The sequence below is a fragment of the Carassius auratus genome, chromosome 30, assembly GCF_003368295.1.
Source record: "Carassius auratus strain Wakin chromosome 30, ASM336829v1, whole genome shotgun sequence".
Lineage (NCBI taxonomy): Eukaryota > Metazoa > Chordata > Actinopteri > Cypriniformes > Cyprinidae > Carassius > Carassius auratus.
This window is the reverse complement of record NC_039272.1, coordinates 15,414,133-15,433,983: the sequence shown is the minus strand read 5'-3', so window position 1 is coordinate 15,433,983 and position 19,851 is coordinate 15,414,133. Positions and strand designations below refer to the sequence as shown.

The window sequence follows — 19,851 nt, the reverse complement described above, 5'->3', positions numbered from 1 at the left end:
AGACTGTGGCTGTGTGTCATAGTGACTGTGTTTTCACTGCCACAGTATATTTAATAGATTCTGTCATAAGCAGTGGTTGTGTTACCCGAGTCCTGACATACAGACAAAACATGTGCTGACTCATCAAAGAGTGACAAATGTTCACAGCATGTGTGGCTCGAATGTTCTGTGAAAGTATCTGTGGGATTGTGCAGCCATCGTCACTTATTTACACCTGCCATCCTGCACATTCTCAACAATTTCAGGCATTTTCTGTTCCCCTGTCATGTCAGGGCTGAAAGTCTCAGATGTCTGTGAGAAAGTGAGAGACGGAGATAAAGCAGAGAGAAATATAACATTGGCAACACCAAAGTCATTTAGAAAAATTGACCTGGCCATGTTCGTGTGTTCTGATGGAGATATCAGTGAATGTGTTTTGTAACTCAAAAGACACATCTTTTTTATGATTAATGGCAATTCTATTCTGTTCTGATCACTTATTTGTCAATATCAGACACAAAGAACCCAAAGACAAAAGGTAAATTGTAATAAATTTAATTTACAAAATGAATCTATTGTAATTATACATATGCATGTATTTGCTCCATATTTGTTATTTGCCATTCACCTCAAAAAAAGTGAGGTTTGAATATGACACTTCACAAGAGTTGAAGTCTATTAAATATTATAAAATAGAAATAAAACATCATATTTGTACAGTGGCATTAAAACATATTTATACTATATACAGTAAATCTGTTTTTATGAATACAACAAAAGGGCCTAAATATTGAATTATTAGTGTGTGTGTACGCTATATAATGGTATGGATTATACTATTGTATGTTTTTCCTCAAACAACTGCTTTACAGTCATTATTTTTCCCTTGTGTCACTACAGCATACTTGATAAAACAGCAATGATAAACCTGTTTCTAAGCTTTGTACATTTTGTTGAATTCTGGGCTAAAACATTTCCACAGAAAATCTGGTACAGTAGATAGGAAAGTGAGAAAATGCTTCTGAATGTGCTCCTGAGCTAACGCCAGTGTGTGTGTATGTGTATATCATTTGGCAGATTGAAGAACTCTGCTTGTGATGACAGGCCCTGTCTGCTGTCTCTTTGACTGCAGCTGCAGCTCTGTATCCACATGACGTTGCGGGTAAAGTCGTCTCGTTCTGGCTCAGGACAGTGAAAGTGTAAAGGGACTGTACGGGTCACAGAGGGAACACAGAAGCGACCATCTGAGCAGGATCCACAGGAACGAGGCCGGTAGCGGCGAGCAGTGAAGCATCCTGCAAATACGATCTGCACAGGTTTCGCTGATCGTGTGGTTCTCTGACACTTCTTTCCTTTCTAAGTGAATGAGAAAGAGAGAGAGAAATCTACTTCAATACAGAACAAAAGCAATTGATCAAACATTAAAATGAAAATATCAAAATTATTAATATTTTTTAAATTATAAAAATCTAAGCAGATATTTGTTTTGATCATTTTATATTGTTTAAAAATTATACAGTTTAAATTTTATATTTATATTCTTTATGGTATTCACAGATAAAGTTTCAATTTTACACGTATATATACATTTACAAGTTTACAAAGACAAATATTACATCTGTGTTATTTTATTGTATTTGTGTTATAGTATTTATTAATAATTAGAATTCATTTTACAGTTTTAATTTTATTTTAGTTTTAATATTTAATATTAAGTTTTAATAAATGGGTAACAAGCAGTTTTAGACATTTTAGTTCATATTTAATTCAGTTTTTCATCTAATATAATGTCTATTTTTTTCTGCTTTATTTAGCTAAAATAAATATTAAAAGTTTTAGTTTTTTTAATAAATAAAATTTATATATATTGTAATTTTATATTGTTTAAATATTATATTTAAATATTATATTTTATGATGCTTAAATATTATAGCCTATTACAAAGCTGAAAATATTTAGAAAATTACTACTACTAAATATATCTTTTTATTATTTTATAATGTTAAATAAATGAAAAAATCTTATCATATATATATATGATAGTATGACATATGTATATGTATATATATATATATATATATATATATATATATATATATATATGTCTACAGACAACACTTACCTTCAATGATGGTGCAGGGTTGACACCACATTCTCGTATCTGACAGAGCCTAGTTTCGCTGACGAGCCGACACTCAGGATTACTATTGGTTACACGGCTGGACACGCCCATTCCACAGGTGGCTGAGCACGGGGACCAATCAGTGACTTGCAGTAAGCAGGTGGTTGGAAGGATGGGGTGGGACTTAGAGGATGAAATCCACTCTTAAAAAAAAAAGAATATGATGAATACCTTGTAATTCCTAAACTATGATGAACATAGCAAACCATATATATTCAGTATTTATTTAACCATGATAAAAAAAATTCTGTGCGCAAAAGTTAGAAAACACTGCTGTAGATCATAATATCAATTTATTTTTTATGTCATTTGTTTTTCTTTATCAGTTTTTTTCTATACATTATATATTTTAATGCGATGTTATGCATCTACCTTGATTAGGGGCTGTTGCACTGCTGTCCCAAGAAGAAGATACAAGTAAGTCATTGCCTGTTAGGTCTGTGTGTTCTTGTAGATGTGCATCAGGCAACGGCTCCACTTCAGCAATGCGGTTGTCATCATCGCACACCCACTCCTGGCAGCAGCTGCCGGGCAGTTTGGTGAGGCGGGGGCGGGAACAGCGCCAGTCGGGTAGAGAGATGTGGTGTGGGCACAGTGGGACGCAGCCGACTACTCCATCAACACACGTGCACTGATGCTCACAAGTTGGCTGAAAGTCCTCGCCATGCTGATAGACCCGTCCATCCAGCTCACATGGGCGACCCTGAGCCTCAGCTGGACCGAATTAAAAGTAATATTGCTTGATTAGCATGAGTATAATACATTTTAGACCAGATTAAGCAGGCTAAGTCCAGTAAATCACTTCAGACCTTTTTTAAATGTTTTTATCTAGTATTTATATATTTCAGTGAGCGAAAATTATTTTTAATAGTTTAGTTTTAACAGTGACAGCACTGTTTAATGTGACACTGGACCACAAAACCAGTCATAAGGGTCAATTGTTTAAAATTAAGATTATCTGAATAAACAAGCTTTCCAATGATGTAGTTTGTTAGGATAGGACAGCATTTGGCTGAGGTATCTCATTTTTCGAGGAAAATCTGGAATCTGCAAAAAAAAAAAAAAAAAAAAAAAGGGTGCAAAAAAAATCTAAAAATTTTTTATTGAGAAAATCACCTTTAAAGTTGTCCAAATGAAATTCTTAGCAATGCCTATTAGTTACTAATCAAACATGAAGTGTTGATGTGTAGGAAATGTACAAAATATCTTCATGGAACATGATCTTTACTTAACATCCTAATGATTTATGAAAAAATCGATAATTTTGACCCATACATGTATTTTTGGCTTGAAATATACCCATGCTACTTATAACTGGTTTTGTGGTCCAGGGTCACGGTGTCTTTATTGCTCTTACCTCTACACAAGCCTCTGTTAGGGTCTCCACCGGCCTTTAGGTGGCAGCGCAGTCCTTTGATGTGGTCGCAGGGCTCGGCAGGGCTGCAGTCTTGGTTAAACTGCCTGGCACAGACCCGACAGCACCCACATGAGTCCAGCACCGAACTGATACCAGGAGGACACGAGGGGGGCGAGGAAGGACAAGAGCATTTCACTGGACAGCCTCTCTGCGCCTGAGAAAGCACAGAAGGAAACGAGTAAGGACTGATGTTGAAATACACTAGCCTATGTGAGACATTTTTCTTTCTTCCATCCCATAAATCAAGAGGTAATAAGTTGCTTTCACTTAAAAATGTAAAAAAAAAAAAAAAAAAAAAAAAAAAAGTTTAAAATGCCACAGTTTTGCAATAAAGGAGATGATTTATTGTAGTAACCTCCTTAACCTCCTTATAAGGTCATTATACACAGTAAATTCATTCTGCCTCTATTAGACCGCATTCAAGAATAGTACTTGCTCTGTGAGCCAAAAACCTGACACAAATAAGGTGAAAAGTGGATTCAGTGCCCTATCACTCCCTGTACTAAAATGTTGCAATAAGGTGCTAAATATAAAGATTTTATCTGCAATCGAAAACTGACATTGTGATTAGAACATTTTTTTATGTGGAAAAAATATTTCCTTAAACACTATATGTTTATTAGGGTAATAAACAAACAGTGCTTAAGGAAGTGTGCAGTTATTTATTATTTTTTTCTTTATTTAATCTACTCCTTTAACTTGCTCCTCAAAAGGTGTGCATTTGTTTTACTACTTTATTATACCTGTGCGTATTATAACACTATGACCTTATTCAAATTATTGATCAATAAAAGTCTCAGATCATCGTTTACAGAAGAGCAGTAAAACTATTTAATGTTCGCTTAATTGTTATGGTAGTTTGCTACATTTATTTTCAATTAAATTAGAGTCTACCTGAATGTACATTCAAGTTCAAACCATCAAACGGAGCACAAAAACTCACCTCCACAGCGGCCCATGACAGCAGCACTAGTGTGATCAAATGTCCTTGCTTCAGTAGGCTCCTCAGATGGGACATAGTTTCATTCAAGATGTTTCAGTTGGTGCTGTTTGGATGAGTTACAAGTAGTCTTTCAGATGTTCATAAAGTGCCTTCTGATTTAGTTGTCAGTTCAAAAAGAAATTGACCGGTTGGCAATCCACACTCGCCCCTTTCTCTTGAAGCCTGTTTGGGAATTGCTTAATGCATAAAACTGTAAAGCTCTGCTCACACTGGATTTCCTTAGAAACTGCCACTTTTATAGACAGCTGTGCACAACCCCCCTCTGACATCACACACTCGCACACACACACACACACACACACAGATTTGACAGGTTACTTTAGACATAGAAAGAAAAAGGTAAACGTTTATTTTCCTTTTTCCTTGTCTCTTTTATTATGAATTAATGGTAAGATCAAAATCTTTAGATATATACTTCTAATAATAGTAGTGCATTAACCTTCTCTAACTATCATATTAGATAGACAGCAAATGAAAACTAGAGCTGGAGAAACTGCTAGAAATATTGAAAGGTGTTTGTATCTGATTTCACGAGCTAGTCTGGGTTGTTGTGAAATACAGGAAAGGTAGTCTAGTCCATTTTGCTCAGAGTTAAGTCCAGTGACACACTGAGCAATCCCTCTCACCTCCCCTGCAGACAGCACAGACGGTTCATGAGCGACACTCGCTCTCACCGCAGCAGTGGCGAGACATATCACACACATGGCACATAGCTGCCAGCCTGTTCAGTGGCGTACTGCATCCACTCACAAAATCTGAGTAAGAGAGAAGGAAAGAAAGAGAGGAAAATCATATGTATGACAGAGTAGGTGGTGTGGAAATGTCACTGTGTGGAGCTTTTCGTGCATTCCTGTGACCAACGTGTCAGAAGAGCAGCTGGAATGACGTTCCCCTGATGAAGCACTGATGTTACATCTACAGGGTCAGGGCTGAAGTCTGATGGAGATGAGTCAAAGCATATGCAGAAAATGGCTGTAATGACTGATGATAGAGTCATACAGCAGGAATTTGAACGAGTTCAAGGAGACACCAAACAAGTGAATCTTAGTTAGGACACACACTGTAAGGATGTATTTGTGGCACCATGACACAAATGCTTGTAATTCATCTGCAGTTCATAATGAGACCATCAATGGTTAGAAAGCCTTTAAGGAAGTTAGTGATTTCTGTGTGGATATTGAAATTTCTCTATAATAACAATAGTGGTATTAGTGTGTGTGTGTGTGTGTGTGTGTGTGTGTGTGTGTGTGTGTGTGTGTGTTAAAATCCAGGTCACTGCTCTTCTCTTAAAGAGTTCATTCAGAAAACAAATTCTAGGCATCATTTACACACCTTCATGATACCCAAAAGAAGATATTCTCAAATAGTTTTGTCCATACAATGAAAGTCAGTTGTGGATTTCATTAGACATTAATGGTTCAAAATTCTTCAGAATATCTTCTTCTGTGTTCAACAGAAGAAGAAAAAAGGTCAGACAAGTTGGGAATAGCATGAGGATGAGTCAAAAAATGTTGCACTTTGATTTGTTTATTTAACTTTAATCTGTGCATAACATCACAAAAGTATTATTTCTCTGAACGTCATGAAAATTTCCACCACAGTGTCATCTTGTTTTGTGGTTAATAATTTTTCTCTGGGTCCAACGCAAGTCATAATAAAGCACTGGTCACACTTAATTTTAAGGTTCTTGCTGTTAACAAACCATTAACTACACATTTTGCCACAATAACCTATTAATTTGCTGCTTATAAATTAGTATGGTAGTTGTTATAAGTTTAGGTATTAGGTAAGATTAGGGATGTAGAATATGGTCATGCACATTATGTGCTTTATAAGTACTAATAAACATCCAATATGTTAATATAGGCATGCAAAGCAACTAGTTATATTTCTATATAAGACTGTTTCCAAAGTGCTTTACCAAGAGAATAAATAATATTCACATTCTACCATAAAATTATCAAATTATAAAGAAAAAATAATAGTAAATGCAATTTACTGTTTTTAAATTGTCAGTACGATACTTCAGACCAACGAATGAGACCACAATGACATGACAAAACAATTAGGAGCTAGAAATGTATTCATCAAATCTTGGGTGTCCAATATTACTCAATATCTTAGGTTACCTTAACTGACCCTTGTTCCTACACGTACTTCTAATTTTAAGTATGAGTTTGAGTATTTGTCAGACAAAACAGATGGCCATCCTGAATGCTAAAAGAAGGTAGAATAAAGATAAAAACATCTTTGTTGAATTCTGGAACATCTACAGTGCATTGCTATGAAAACAGTCAAGTGAGGGATCAGCAGCTTTGCATATTAGCAAGAGAAGCATGTCAAAACTGCACAGTGGGAAATCAGTGTGTATATATTCGTCTGTCTGCCTGGGGACAGAATAATAAAAGTCTTGCCTAAAAATAGAAGTAAAAAAGCAATAGAGATTGAACCACCTAATAAACTAATACCATGGCAACACTTAGACTTGCCGCACAGATTCTGCAAAGCAATGGAAACTACATCTGCTGAAACTAAAACAATCCCAAAACAGTATGAATCAAAATCACTGAAACATTTTTTTATCTAAAGACAAGCATTTATACTTGAGGAATACTGACCTAATTCCTTTTAATGTGGAAAAAGAACTAAGATCTCAAGAAATATCCAGGTCACATTTGACTCAGAACCAAAAGAAAAACATACTGTACTCATATTTTACATGAAGCAAACAGTAAACAGATTACAACCTTAGATTGGTTTTGCATTGTGCTGTTGGCTGCAATTGGCATTTTATTAAATTGATTCTATTTTTTACTCAGTTCTCATTTTTTCTAATGGATTTTTCATAAACATGACTGTACAAATACTGTAAATAATTGTTTTGCCATTTGTATTAATTCAACTCAATTCATTCATAAACAAAGACACATCAAATGTTACCATAATATATAAATACAATAAAATGTATAAGGTAATCAATAATTAAGAGAATTTGGAAGGGGGTAAATGAGTTAAACTGTTCTAAATATTTACAACACAAACTTTCAAAGTGTTCTAATAATAGACGTTTTCTTTTAAATATAAAATGTGACCTTGAGACCCTTTCGTGAGATTGTTGTTAGATCAAATATGAAACTTCCACTCAGAATATGACTAAGAGTTGCAGCTGGTAAGTGTGTGAGAGGGAAACTGCTGGGAACCGATTTGTACCCCTGGAGCTGTTTAGCTTTGCTGTTTAATGCAACAACATCTTTAAATGTTCCTGGAAATAATCCGCTAAACACACCAGCGATGGAAAAAATTAAGCCACATGTGCCAATATTAACTCCCCAAATATGTATCTTTCTCCTCTATACATCCGTTTTTCAACACAAACTCACCTTGTATCAACAACACCTCTTTTATGATATTGTTCAGAGGGCAGCTGAAGTATGCCACTTTCAGGCCAACATAATCAAACAGACAGTTCTTCCGTTGATGAGTCAAAAAAAACTGAAAGGGTTCAAAATGCTGGCATGAAATACCAGGCATGGTGTGAAACACATCTAGCAGATACCAAGGATACTTTAGTGTTTGCAGGATTTGACGATTCGCTTAAGAATGCTCAATGCTCGTAAATCACACAGATGTTGGGGAGGGACCTTAGAGAGTTGGATATAAATTATTTTTGCAGTTGAGTATTTTGCAAAGGTTACAGTAGCTATGTTAGGTCTAAGAAGAATAGACTCATCAGGAAGTCAAACAACCCTTTGTGTTTGCATACGTGTATATGTTTGTGTGTGCACGCAGATTAGACTTTTAGTTATTGAAATATGTTCTCAGGGCATTCTTGTCTGGATATACTTCAGTTTCCAGAGAGTGAAGTTCAGCTTATCGGGTGAATGTGCATACATGAGATTGAATGTGTATATGAGGGAAGCAGCTTGTGATGGAAAGAGAATTTCAGGTTCCATCGGACCCTACACTGCTGGTCTGTATTCAGTGCTGGGTGCTCTCTGACAGGCTCATGCATCATCACAGAGCCGCCTCTGTTTGTTTGCTTCTGATGAGCCCTGTGCCCAATGTGTACCGAGCATCTCAACTTTTTCCACTGCCAGTGCTGTGCAAAAAGACATTCCTCAAATGACGTCTGTTCAGAATGCTTCATTTCATTTCAAAACTGCCACATTGATCGGAATCATTTTTGAGCCAAGGTACACTTCTGGAGTCAAGCTGCTTTGACTAGTCTAAAGAAGTTGGATTTTGTCAATTGTTAATTTTCTCAAAATATTACAGTAGAATATATATATATATATATATATATATATATATATATATATATATATATACACATAGACATTTGGTTTGAAACTTACAATCCAAACATAAAAAAGAGGTTTTTGTAATGATATGTATGACATTCATATTGCATTTGTGCAATGTTGTAACTGTCACAGTTGTGTCACTTCAACTGCCATTCACAGTTTTTCACCTAGTAGTGTCTATTGAATTCTCCAGAATCTTGGTGGACTTTTTACTTTTTTGCCAGCTATTTTCAGACATTCTACTCTTTCAGAGTATTGTACTTCCATAATATAGTATGGAAGTAGGCATATTTAAATGCAGCATGTGACAAAAATGGCACCAGCTGCATTTGTATGAAATGTGAGAAAGCGAGTCTGAGGTGTGATATGAGAGACATGAAAGTAGCACCGCATGGTGGGGTATGATGGTGCTTTCAAGGAGTTGGAAGTTTTCATACACATGTATGACCAAGCAAAGTCGAATGGGAATTTGAATTTTAGATACAAGTTGCTGAGCTGTGCCGTTGGAAAGGGTGTCAATTTGAAACATTACAGAAACACTGATCTATATGACATATCAATATTTATAACAGTAAACAGCAAAAATTGCAATATCAAGCTGGAGAACAAGCTATTTTGTACAGCTAAAAGTGATGACACCAGAAGCCAGACACATTTAATATAAAAAATAAGATGGATGGAGTGATTAGTGAGAAGAAACCACATCTTTAGTAAATGGTAAAGAGTTCATAATTTTCAAGGTCTTCTTTAACAAAAATATTTAGATTTAAATTTTGTAAAAAAAAATACCACATACCATACCATAGACTCCGTAAGTGAGAGAAATGATAAATTATCATAGTTTTAAATTCAGATGTAGTTGTTTGGATGAAATGTTGAAAAAATGTTGGAAGCAGTTAATGCAACATTTGTGGTGATTTTAATGTCATAAATGTGTGTATCTGTGTGTGTGTGTGTGTGTGTGTGTGTGTGTGTTTGTGTTTAATTTACAATAACACTAGGCTAAGATATATGAAGTCTGTACAAATGTTGCCTGGGAAAAAAAATCTACTGTAAAGTATATTTTTATCTGAACCTTCACTCCCCACTTTTTTTTTTTTTTTTGCAGACCATGTCAAAGTTTGCAGACAGAGACTGAACACTTCACCTTTCTAAGCATAACTTATTGGCAGAGCTTGCACCTCTTCCTTCAGATCTTTAGCTTTCTTTTGCTTTGGAATGCCAGTCACAACTCCTTACCTATGGTCTGTGTATAGTAAGTGTCCACTGGGTATGAACATCAGAATCTTGTTTGTTGAAAGATCTTTCCCCCATATTCATAAGTGCATAATGTGAATCAGCTGTCTTCGCTGGCTTGAGTAGGAGTTTTCAATGCACATTCCCTTGCATTGCAGCATGTGCCCCCTTAACCTCATAAATGGGTCAGAAGTTCAAACAGGTGAAGGTGGTGTTCTCCACAGGTGTGTTTCAATGAGATTCATTCAGACATTCGCTTCTCATCACTCACGTGAGCCTGTTATTTATTCAGTTTGAGTTCCTTTACTCTTTCAAAATGGAGGTGTTGACAGCCGTAGGGAGAGCATGAACCACCCTCCTCCACTCCTCCACTGCCCAAACCTTCAACAAAATAACTGTCCTCTGTGAAAGACGAGATCTCCAGGTGTGCAGCAGATATGAGGTGTAATAGAGGCATGGGTGAAGATGAGGATTAGAGCCAAGGCTGAGGTAACTGTTGATGGCAACTTGCAGCCAATGTTTTGGTTCTGCACTTGGAAGCTAAAATATGTTATGACCGGGAGAAATTCAGACTGCATAAGTTTTATCTTGCAAAAACCTGGGTCAATCAATGTAATAATAATAAAAAAATGTAATCAGTCCTTCATAGAACACTCAGTAATTTTTTGTTAATTGTGTGCCGGCCACTATGGTAATCATTTTGGATTGACACATGCAGAGAAGATAGATTTAGTTATGCTGATCATACTGTATACTTTGATTTTAGCAGTCCCCTATAAGTCTTTTTATTTTTCATTTTTCAACTTTCATAAAGCAGTTGTCTCTTTTATGCTATTTCCAGTTTGTAGAAAAGTATAAAAAAAGGTCACATTAGATTCACAAAAAGACTGTTTTCACTTATGAAAATGCTTTTTCCCACATGGAAACAGTGACTCAGGATGCATAAAAGAAAGCAGATTTTCGTAATATAAAGAAAACACAAATGATATGTTTATGATCTTTTAAAAAGGCTCCATGGATAGAGTTGTCATGTATTTTGATTGATTGCAGACTCAATGACAGCAATTGTGGTGATCAAGTTGAATGTTTTATGTAGTGTTCTTTGTCAACTAAAGAACTGAAAAAATAAAACGGAAACCACTGCAAGAGAAAAAAAAAGTACAAGCAAGTGGTATGTCAAGTATCTAAGTTATGTAATGCAATACAAATATTTAATACAAATTATTTTTTATTAATTATTTTTTCATTCAGTATTAGAGGTAAAAAGATTCATGATCTATGAGACGTTTGAATCCATTATAATGATTGTACTCTGTAAAGATGCAAAGTAAAGATAAAAGTAAAATGTTCAGCGTTGAAACCCTATAATCCTCAGCCAATTTACATAACATAAGACCACTGCAATCTCTTCACTTAGATAATTATTGTAAATCTAAGATATATTCCAATGCAAATTTCCATCAACATACAGTAAGCCTTTGGGTAACTTCTTGAGAGGGAGGCCTGTCTGTCTTGAAGCAGAAGCAGACAAATGTCCAGACAATGACGGCAGTATTTATGTATTCTTTTGGTTGTGCCCTTTCCTGAGAACATCTATTGTAGAGGGCTGGTCGTTGGACTTGTTTCCTGTTTCTGTTAAGACTTTCTTGGTTGAACCTTAAAGGAAATGAATGAGACTGGGGAACTCTGACTTCCTATTCTTCCTTAGGAACTGTGGCCTGTGGAAGCACGTGACTAGGAGTAATAGACGTAATAAGTGATGGCCTTTATTGTGGAAGGTGAAAATTCTTATTGATTGGATTGTGACAAACACATTCTCTGAACTCATGGAAATGCACTTTTTAAGAAAATGTTTGAGGAGTGTGATTGGCCAATAAATATTATTTATCTTTTAGTTCAGCTCAACTAAAAATTGTGGAAATTTCCATTTAATTAACACTAGAGTTTTGCTGTCTGGAATCTTGATAAAAAATCTGACCAAGCCTACACATGTCCCTATTTTTGCCACTTGTATTAGTCATCTGAATTTGTGGAACAATGGATTTTATTGTGGAATCCAGATACTAAACTGGATTTAATTTAGTATTTAATTTCAGGAAACTCCTAAAGACTCTTAAATGAAGTCATGATTAACTGGTTAAAAGCAACAGCAACAATTACACATCACCTTTTATAAAAACAATGATTTAGTCTCTGTTCCATTTAACTTTACCTCACTACAAAAATAATAATAATAATAAATCAAAAAAAAAAAAACACTCTACATTTAAGTTACTGCTGAATGGGTGAAAAGCATAAATAAATTCATTTTACTAATTAATTAAAAAGTATTTCTACAATAGAGATGGTCTTAATTAAACAAGAGAGAAATATTATCGGTATTATTAGTGACACCTGGTGTTAAGATTGTTAAATGTGATGTCCTTCCTTAGATTGAATTAGATCCCTGTTATTAAATCTGATTTAGCCTAATTAGGCTAATCCAAACTCCAAACCTACTCTTAGTTCACAAGCTAATGTAAACTGCAGCCATACTAAGTCATACATTCAGATCTAAAGATGTCATTTAAAACGTGACCATTTGAATGACATCATTTTCCAGAGGGTGAAAAAGAATGAAACATTACCAGTCTCTTTAAAAAGACAACATGGTGTTAAATGTTAATTGGTTTATGAGCTAATATGTAAAGCTAACTTCAACACATTTGATGAGCATCAAAGAAAGTGGGGGGAAATATCATCGAAAGTCTTTACAATTTACCACAGCTGAGGTTGACACGATTGTATGGCAATCATTAAAGCTTGATAAAGATGTAAAAAAAAAAAAGCCACGCCCACCAGCAGTTCACTTTTATGGGTCTGTTCATTATGGAAAAATCTACATGCAATACTTTATATATCCTTAACTACCATTTCAGGGGGACCACACATGGAGACCAGAATGTTTTATAAACATTAATTATTTATTTATTTAATCAATAATTAATTAATTAATCAATTTTTTGCCTCACCATGTAGCCAAATAGTTTTATATAAATAAATATATAGATCAGATACATAATTTAGGTAAATCAGGGAAATGTGATGCAATGGAAAAAACGAGTTAAGGAAAAATATATATACTATCTCAAATGTTTTTCCATTGCATCACATTTATATATATATTCTTCTTCGTTTGCTTCTGCAGCAAAGCAGTGTTTCACGTTTCACATTCATTCTCACGCAAGCAATAGCCTCTCAAATATTTGAAACATATGCTATAATTGGTGATCTGAGAACATTAACAAACGCACTTGCAAGACCATGAAATTACTACAATATACATTCCGTGTAAATTGAGCATTTGCACTGTATTGCTACGTGACCACTGCTTCAGAAAGTCCCGCTAATAGGAAAATAAACACATTATTCAATGTGGACTTGTTTTAAGATTAAATGAGCAAGAGGGAGAATTGTAAAGAAAAACAAAACGTTCCGTTTGTACAGAGGTCCATTCTGACATTCTGAGTTTATTTCACACGATCTGAGATGCAGATAAATAGAATTGCCATCTGAATGTTGCCTAGTGGCCCAAAAACAACAGCCCATAAGCCAACTGAAATCAACCACTGAAACCGCAAACTTGATATATGATATAGATGTTTGGGATCCTTGGGAATTTGCTATGATTTTTTGGAAGATTAATGTTCAATATATTACTAAAATAAAAGCCTAAACCGCATTGACTTTTTCCCCAAAACGTATGCTAAATAAGGACTGACAGGACTACAACTACCAGGATGTGAACTGTCGTAGTGATTTACTGGTAACGTTAGCGACTTAAAAAAACAAAAACAAAACAAAGCGACCATAAGATTCACATTTGAGGTATTCCGTGTAATTATAAATAAAACGTAAAAGTGTCTCTTATATGCAACCACGCACACCAGTGTATATTCCATGTTTAATACTGAGCCGTTCATTGGTTGGAGGAGCAGCAGTGTGAGAGGTGAAAGGTTAACGCATGGGTTTGGATGATCGAGCGGGCTGCAGAGCAGTGAAGCACATTATTTTTTTTACATATTCGCTTGTTTTGTAGGGAACTGATTCGCGGATATTTCATCTCACGCATATTTAAGGTAACGAAATTCGTTATTTAACGCACTTCAATCGTTTTAGATTGTAACTGATGTCAATTCACCCCTCGGATAAGTTAGACGGCTAAGCTAACACAAAGTTTTCGCGGTTGTTCAGTTTGACGTCTGATCAGGCATCTTAAACAGCACAAATCGGTTAAAATAAACCAAAATACATTACATTGTCGTGTTGCATCTCTTTTAAGTGTGTATTCAGTGTAATGGCCGAGAGACCAGAGGACCTCAATCTCCCCAATGCTGTCATCACGCGGATTATAAAGGAGGCAGTAAGTGTCATCACACAGCTAACGTTAGTTATTATATAGCACGCGTTTAATAGCTGAAAAGCAGCTTTAGAGAAAACCATAGAAATGAAAGTGCTAAGTAAATTGTCTCTTTCAGTCACTGCAGGCAGTTTTTATTGTTTATTAGTATACAGTCAACCTGTTCTCTTTCGTGTTCAGTTGCCAGATGGCGTTAACGTCTCCAAGGAGGCTAGACGAGCGATATCTCAAGCTGCCAGTGTTTTCGTTCTCTATGCAACATCTTGGTAAGTCAGACGTTTAGTTTCTTTATGAGAAGCTGTGCTCTGGCAACCTACCCAAATGTAACCTCCATTTTTTTGTTGACACCAGTGCAAACAATTTTGCTATGAAAGCAAAAAGGAAGACACTCAACGCTGGAGATGTGATGTCAGCTATGGAGGAGATGGAGTTTGAGCGTTTCTTGCAACCCTTGCGGGAAGCACTTGAAGGTAAATGCTATATGAAACTGAAGAGTTCAGGTCCAGAGAGCTATGAATTATTTAAAAGCATCTGACATATGTGTATAACTGGTTTATGTGGTGTTCTTTCAGCTTACAAAAAAGGTCAGAAAGGCAAGAAGGAGGCATCTGAGCAAAAACGTAAGGACAAGGAGAAGAAGAGCAGCACAGATGAGAACGACAAGAGTAGAGATGAAGAGGAAGAAGAGCACATGGATGATGAGCAGGAGGGAGAGAATGAAGGAGAGGAAGAAGATGTGGAGAACTGAGAGCAAGCAGGATTTTTGTATTTGTTCAGTCCGTCCTGGTTTTTGTTAACCATGGCAAATAAAAGTTTCCACATTAATGGTGGGACAAGGACAAGCCTATGGTACTGAATACAAGTGTTTCACTTTATGAAATTGAGCAACTGTACAAAAACGATTGTGGCAACTTTCCTGCGGGGTGCTCCTTTGAATACAGTGAGGTATAGTTCAAGAGAAACTGCACATTGTCTCCTCATATTCACTTTAATCAGTTGTACGTAACGCAGTAGTCCCCACACAGTTACTGATAAATTTACAGTTACTGGAGTCAAGAAATGGAAAAACCTCATGTGTGTTAATGATTTATGAGGAATGAGATGTGAGCGGCTTGAAGTACTTAAACATTTTGTTTCTGCAGTTGTGAAACATTCTATGCCATTCCCATTTTAAAAGTCAGGCTTTTGTTCTAGGGCAACACATACCCAAGCTTACATTCTTTTGTACTGAGTCTTTGTATAACTTGGGAATTTGAGTACATGTTAGCTTTTTTATTTTCCCTTAAATAAAGAGTTGTAATTTTAAAATGTTCTCTTTTATTTCGTCAATGTATCTGCTTAATGTAATATTGTACTTCTAAATACATTTATTCCACTCATAGCCAATGAAGTACTTTTTGAGGTCCCCCATATACAGGTGCTGGTCATATAATTAGAATATCATCAAAAAGTTGATTTCACTAATTCCATTCAAAAAGTGAAACTTGTATATTCATTCATTCCACTCAGACTGATATATTTCAAATGTTTGATTTGACCAGATTTGATTAACCCTGCTGTGGGCTATACAATCATGGGGAAGACTACTGACTTGACAGTTGTTCAAAAGACAACCATTGACACATTGCACAAGGAGGGAAAGACACAAAAGGGAGAGGCACACAATCCACGTTGCTTGAGGTCCAGTGTAGCGTTTCCACAGTCAGTGATGGTTTGCGGTGCCATGTGATCCGCTGGTGTTGGTCCACTGTGTTTTCTGAGGTCCAAGATCAATGCAGCCATATACCAGTAAATTTTAGAGCACTTCATGCTTCCTGCTGCTGACAAACTTTGAGATGCAGATTTCACCAGCACACAGTGCCAAAGCTTCCAGTACCTGGTTTAAGGACCATGGTGTCCCTGTTCTTAATTGTCCAGCAAACTCACCTGACCCTAACCCCATAGAAAATCTAAGGGGTATTGGGAATAGGAAGATGCGATACGTCAGACCCAGCAATGCAGAAGAGCTGAAGGCCACTATCAGAGCAACCTGGGCTTTCATAACACCTGAGCAGCAGTGCCACAGACTGATCCACTCCATGCCACACCACATTGCAGTAATTTAAACAAAAGGAGCCTCAACTAAGTACTGAGTGCTGTACATGCTCACACTTTTCATTCTTTTTAGTTGGCCAAGATTTCTAAAAATCCTCTTTGCATTGGTCTTAAGCTATATTCTAGTTTTCCGAGATACAGAATATGGGATTGTCCTTAATTGTCAGTTATGATTAAAAATTAAACTGAAACATTTGAAATATGTCGGTGTAACTAAAGTATGTAATATAAAAGTTTCTCTATTTGAATGGAATTAGTGAAATAAAATCAACTTTTTGATGATATTCTAATTACATGACCAGCACCTATAGTCCTGTGTTCTGGTAATGCATTATGACAGTGTTACTCGGTTACAAGCTTAAAGAAAAATTGGGAGGAGTTAAAGTTAAAGTATGACTATGAAAAAAAAAAAAAAAAATTACATCTTGGTTTGGTTTTCTAGCATCCTAATTCCTGTTTGACAACCACCGAGAAAGACATAAAAAAAGAAATAAAACGCCAACACTGACTTGTCATTAAAAATGGTTTTATTGTCTTTGATCCTCTTTTTACTCCTGCAAGAAAGAAAATGTACAGTTAAAACCAGCAAGTAAAAGGCAAATAAAGAAGATACACATATCCAATGCATGATGACATTAATACTTACAGCTGGGCATTCAATTTTACCACTGTTGATGTCATCAATGACATCATGGGGAGGGCGACCATCAATGGTGCAGCCCACAGACTGAGCTGTGCCAAGAATCTCTTTAATGGTACCTGATAAACAGAACAAGTTCAGTTTGTAAGGTCATCCAAATCAAGCTCTCATTCATACATGGTTAGAATGCATGTTCCAGTCTTTTTGGCACAGGGTTAACCACGGAGTTGATTAGTCCTGCTTCCTAGAGCTGGGTTGTTATTAGCCTCCTCTGGACAGTACACAGTCCCTTTTACAGACTAGCACAGTGGCGGGAGGCTGATCGATAAATATTGCTCACAGATAAATACATACCACTAAGTTCCCTGGCAATAGATCGTGGCCTCATGACACGGGCGACGTTGATGATCTCATCAAAAGAAACACTTCCAGAGTGCTTAACTACAAAAGAAAAATGCAAACATTATACAAACATCATGCACATATTAGTTTGTTATAAGCATTCTATACCATCTACATTAACTTTAAGAAGTTTTAGGTTAGTGAGACTTCTAAACATTTTAAGACAAGTCTCATGCTTAAAACTTGTGTACTTTTGGAAAAACTTGAATGCATCCTAGCTGAATTCAATTGTACGGAAACATCAAGGAGCTTATGTTTTGATCATAATTCAGCAGTCATTTGCCTATTTGTCTCTTCGCATTAGGCATGTCCATTTTTTGTAGTTAATTGTGTTACTTTGTAAAATAAGTTGTTTTTACTGACAATTTATTTAGTTTAATGTATCCTGGCTGAATTAAGAGTTCATCCTTTCGGAACAAACTTCTGAACGGCAGTGTGCGTCAAACAACATTCTGGCCAGCAAGAACTGGAATAGAACTTGTTCCAGACCTTTCGGCACAGAGTCACCCATTAAGTTAGGTAGCCCTGTTTCCTAGAGCTGGGTCACTATTAGCCTTCCTTTGGCAGTACAAAGTCACTTTTACAGACCTGCACAGTGGCGGGAGGCTTACACAATTATCACAAAAGGTCAGAATCCACAAAGTCATGTGTATTATTGAGGTGGGGTGAAAAGCTACTTACTGTTCTTGACCTTCTTCCTGTCACGGGGAGGTTCCTTCAGTGCCTTGATGATGAGGGCGGAGGCTGATGGCACCACCTCAATCTGAAGCAACAACAAAACCTGTTAAGTATCTAGAGGCTAGATGACTGCAAGAGCCAAATGTAGAGACTGAAACGATTCGAGGGCTTACCGCTGCTTGCCTGTTCTGAATGGTCAGTTTCACAGTGATTCGGAGGCCCTTCCAGTCACCGGTGGCCTTTGCAATGTCATCACCCACCTTTTTAGGGGACTGAGAAAAATAGTGAAAGATGAGCATACAGCATGGAAGTGCGTCAATGTGATGCAACAGCTTGTTTGTTCCAAGCCTTTCGGCACGGAATTGCGTGCCCTGCTTCCATTGGCAGGGTCACTAGGAGCCTTAACTGGATTGTTCAATTTCACTTTTAAAGACCAAGACAGTGGCAGGGACTTATGATAAACAATAGGATCAAACATTAAAAACTGAACCAAGCTATACTTACAAGACCTAAAGGTCCAATTTTGGGGGCCAGAGAGGAAGTGGCACCAACCTCTCCACCGGTGCATCTCATGTACACTAGAAGGAAAAAAAATAAAGTTGTGTACTTTTACTACACTTTCATTGAAGAACTACCAGATTGTGCAATACATTACAAAACAATCTTATTCCTAAACTTTGGGGTGGGAAAGATCCTTTAGGGAATCTTTTTCCAGCACCGAGCGTCGTGGTTGCTGTGCCGTCTATGGAGGGTCTCATATCTTATCAAAAAAATTAATTTGCGTTCAGATGATGAGTCACTTCTGGGTCGACGTGAGGGTGAGTAATCAATACATAGCTATAGTTTTCGGGTGACTTAACCCTTTACGGAATATCTAAACATTTAGCTTCAAGTAGTTGTTTTACAGCAGCAGCACGTGGAAACGCACCATCTTTCTATCCTGAGTGCGCTGAAAATACAGCAAGAAACTGGGACTTTATCAAAGACCACAGAATTGATAAAGTCAGGGACTTTGCGTTTTAAATTCACAATGTCGGATCGATTGGTTCACAACGTCACATGCACGGAGAGTTACAGCTAGCAAAGAATAGATAGCATTTAAAATACACGCCCCTAGGATAAACTACAAATATCTCATGTTGAACATTAACCTCCTTATCTTAAATCATTTAACGAAACTATACCGTTAGGTCCTTTTTGTAGTTTTACCTTTCTACTCATTTCGGTCCCAGCACGCGAGAGGCCAAGCCGCAGACATGGCCGCTCAGACCTAATCAAAAATCCGTCAAACGGTTACCGTATTCCACACATACCAACTTTAATCTCGTTGGGGTCGAATTTAGGAGGCATGGTGTATCAGATGAAGCTGAGCTCAGTTCGACTTGAATTGGTGAGGGTGTCGGATGAACCCGGATTCGGGACGACCGAAAAGCGTTGCACCTTCACCACAAAAGAGAAACTGGAAAAGGCCGATAAACCATGATTCCACCTATATATAGGCCACGAAGTATCGCGAG

General features: G+C 36.6%; 3 protein-coding genes and 2 non-coding genes across 7 annotated transcripts; 1 reads left to right on the top strand and 4 right to left on the bottom strand.

Moving 5' to 3' along the window:
• Positions 1-518: 518 nt before the first annotated feature.
• Positions 519-4,798, bottom strand: ccn1l1 (cellular communication network factor 1, like 1). The gene is made up of 5 exons (XM_026211666.1): positions 4,522-4,798; positions 3,519-3,732; positions 2,534-2,875; positions 2,102-2,304; positions 519-1,335 (listed from the first exon to the last, which is right to left on the bottom strand). The coding sequence occupies exons 1-5, from the start codon at positions 4,594-4,596 to the stop codon at positions 1,018-1,020; spliced, it is 1,152 nt and encodes a 383-aa protein (XP_026067451.1). The 5' UTR covers positions 4,597-4,798; the 3' UTR covers positions 519-1,017.
• Positions 4,799-14,075: 9,277 nt separating this feature from the next.
• Positions 14,076-15,901, top strand: pole3 (polymerase (DNA directed), epsilon 3 (p17 subunit)). Of its 2 annotated transcripts, XM_026211664.1 has the most exons (5): positions 14,076-14,239; positions 14,443-14,523; positions 14,701-14,786; positions 14,872-14,990; positions 15,093-15,901. In XM_026211664.1, exons 2-5 carry the CDS (start codon positions 14,458-14,460, stop codon positions 15,266-15,268), a joined length of 447 nt encoding a protein of 148 aa, XP_026067449.1. In that variant the 5' UTR covers positions 14,076-14,239; positions 14,443-14,457; the 3' UTR covers positions 15,269-15,901. The 2 variants fall into 2 exon arrangements, with proteins under 2 accessions (XP_026067449.1, XP_026067450.1); XM_026211665.1 differs by having other exon boundaries at positions 14,076-14,523.
• A 1,222-nt stretch (positions 15,902-17,123) lies between these two features.
• rpl12 (ribosomal protein L12) lies at positions 17,124-19,831 on the bottom strand. Of its 2 annotated transcripts, none has more exons than XM_026211662.1 (7): positions 19,648-19,831; positions 18,839-18,912; positions 18,508-18,606; positions 18,338-18,419; positions 17,609-17,695; positions 17,261-17,373; positions 17,124-17,168 (listed from the first exon to the last, which is right to left on the bottom strand). In XM_026211662.1, the coding sequence occupies exons 1-7, from the start codon at positions 19,682-19,684 to the stop codon at positions 17,163-17,165; spliced, it is 498 nt and encodes a 165-aa protein (XP_026067447.1). In that variant the 5' UTR covers positions 19,685-19,831; the 3' UTR covers positions 17,124-17,162. The 2 variants fall into 2 exon arrangements, with proteins under 2 accessions (XP_026067447.1, XP_026067448.1); XM_026211663.1 differs by having other exon boundaries at positions 19,544-19,819.
• Positions 17,443-17,569, bottom strand: LOC113050086 (small nucleolar RNA SNORA65). Its single transcript, XR_003276728.1, has one exon. It is a non-coding gene; the product is annotated as a small nucleolar RNA SNORA65 (small nucleolar RNA).
• Positions 18,133-18,259, bottom strand: LOC113050087 (small nucleolar RNA SNORA65). Its single transcript, XR_003276729.1, has one exon. It is a non-coding gene; the product is annotated as a small nucleolar RNA SNORA65 (small nucleolar RNA).
• Positions 19,832-19,851: the final 20 nt, after the last annotated feature.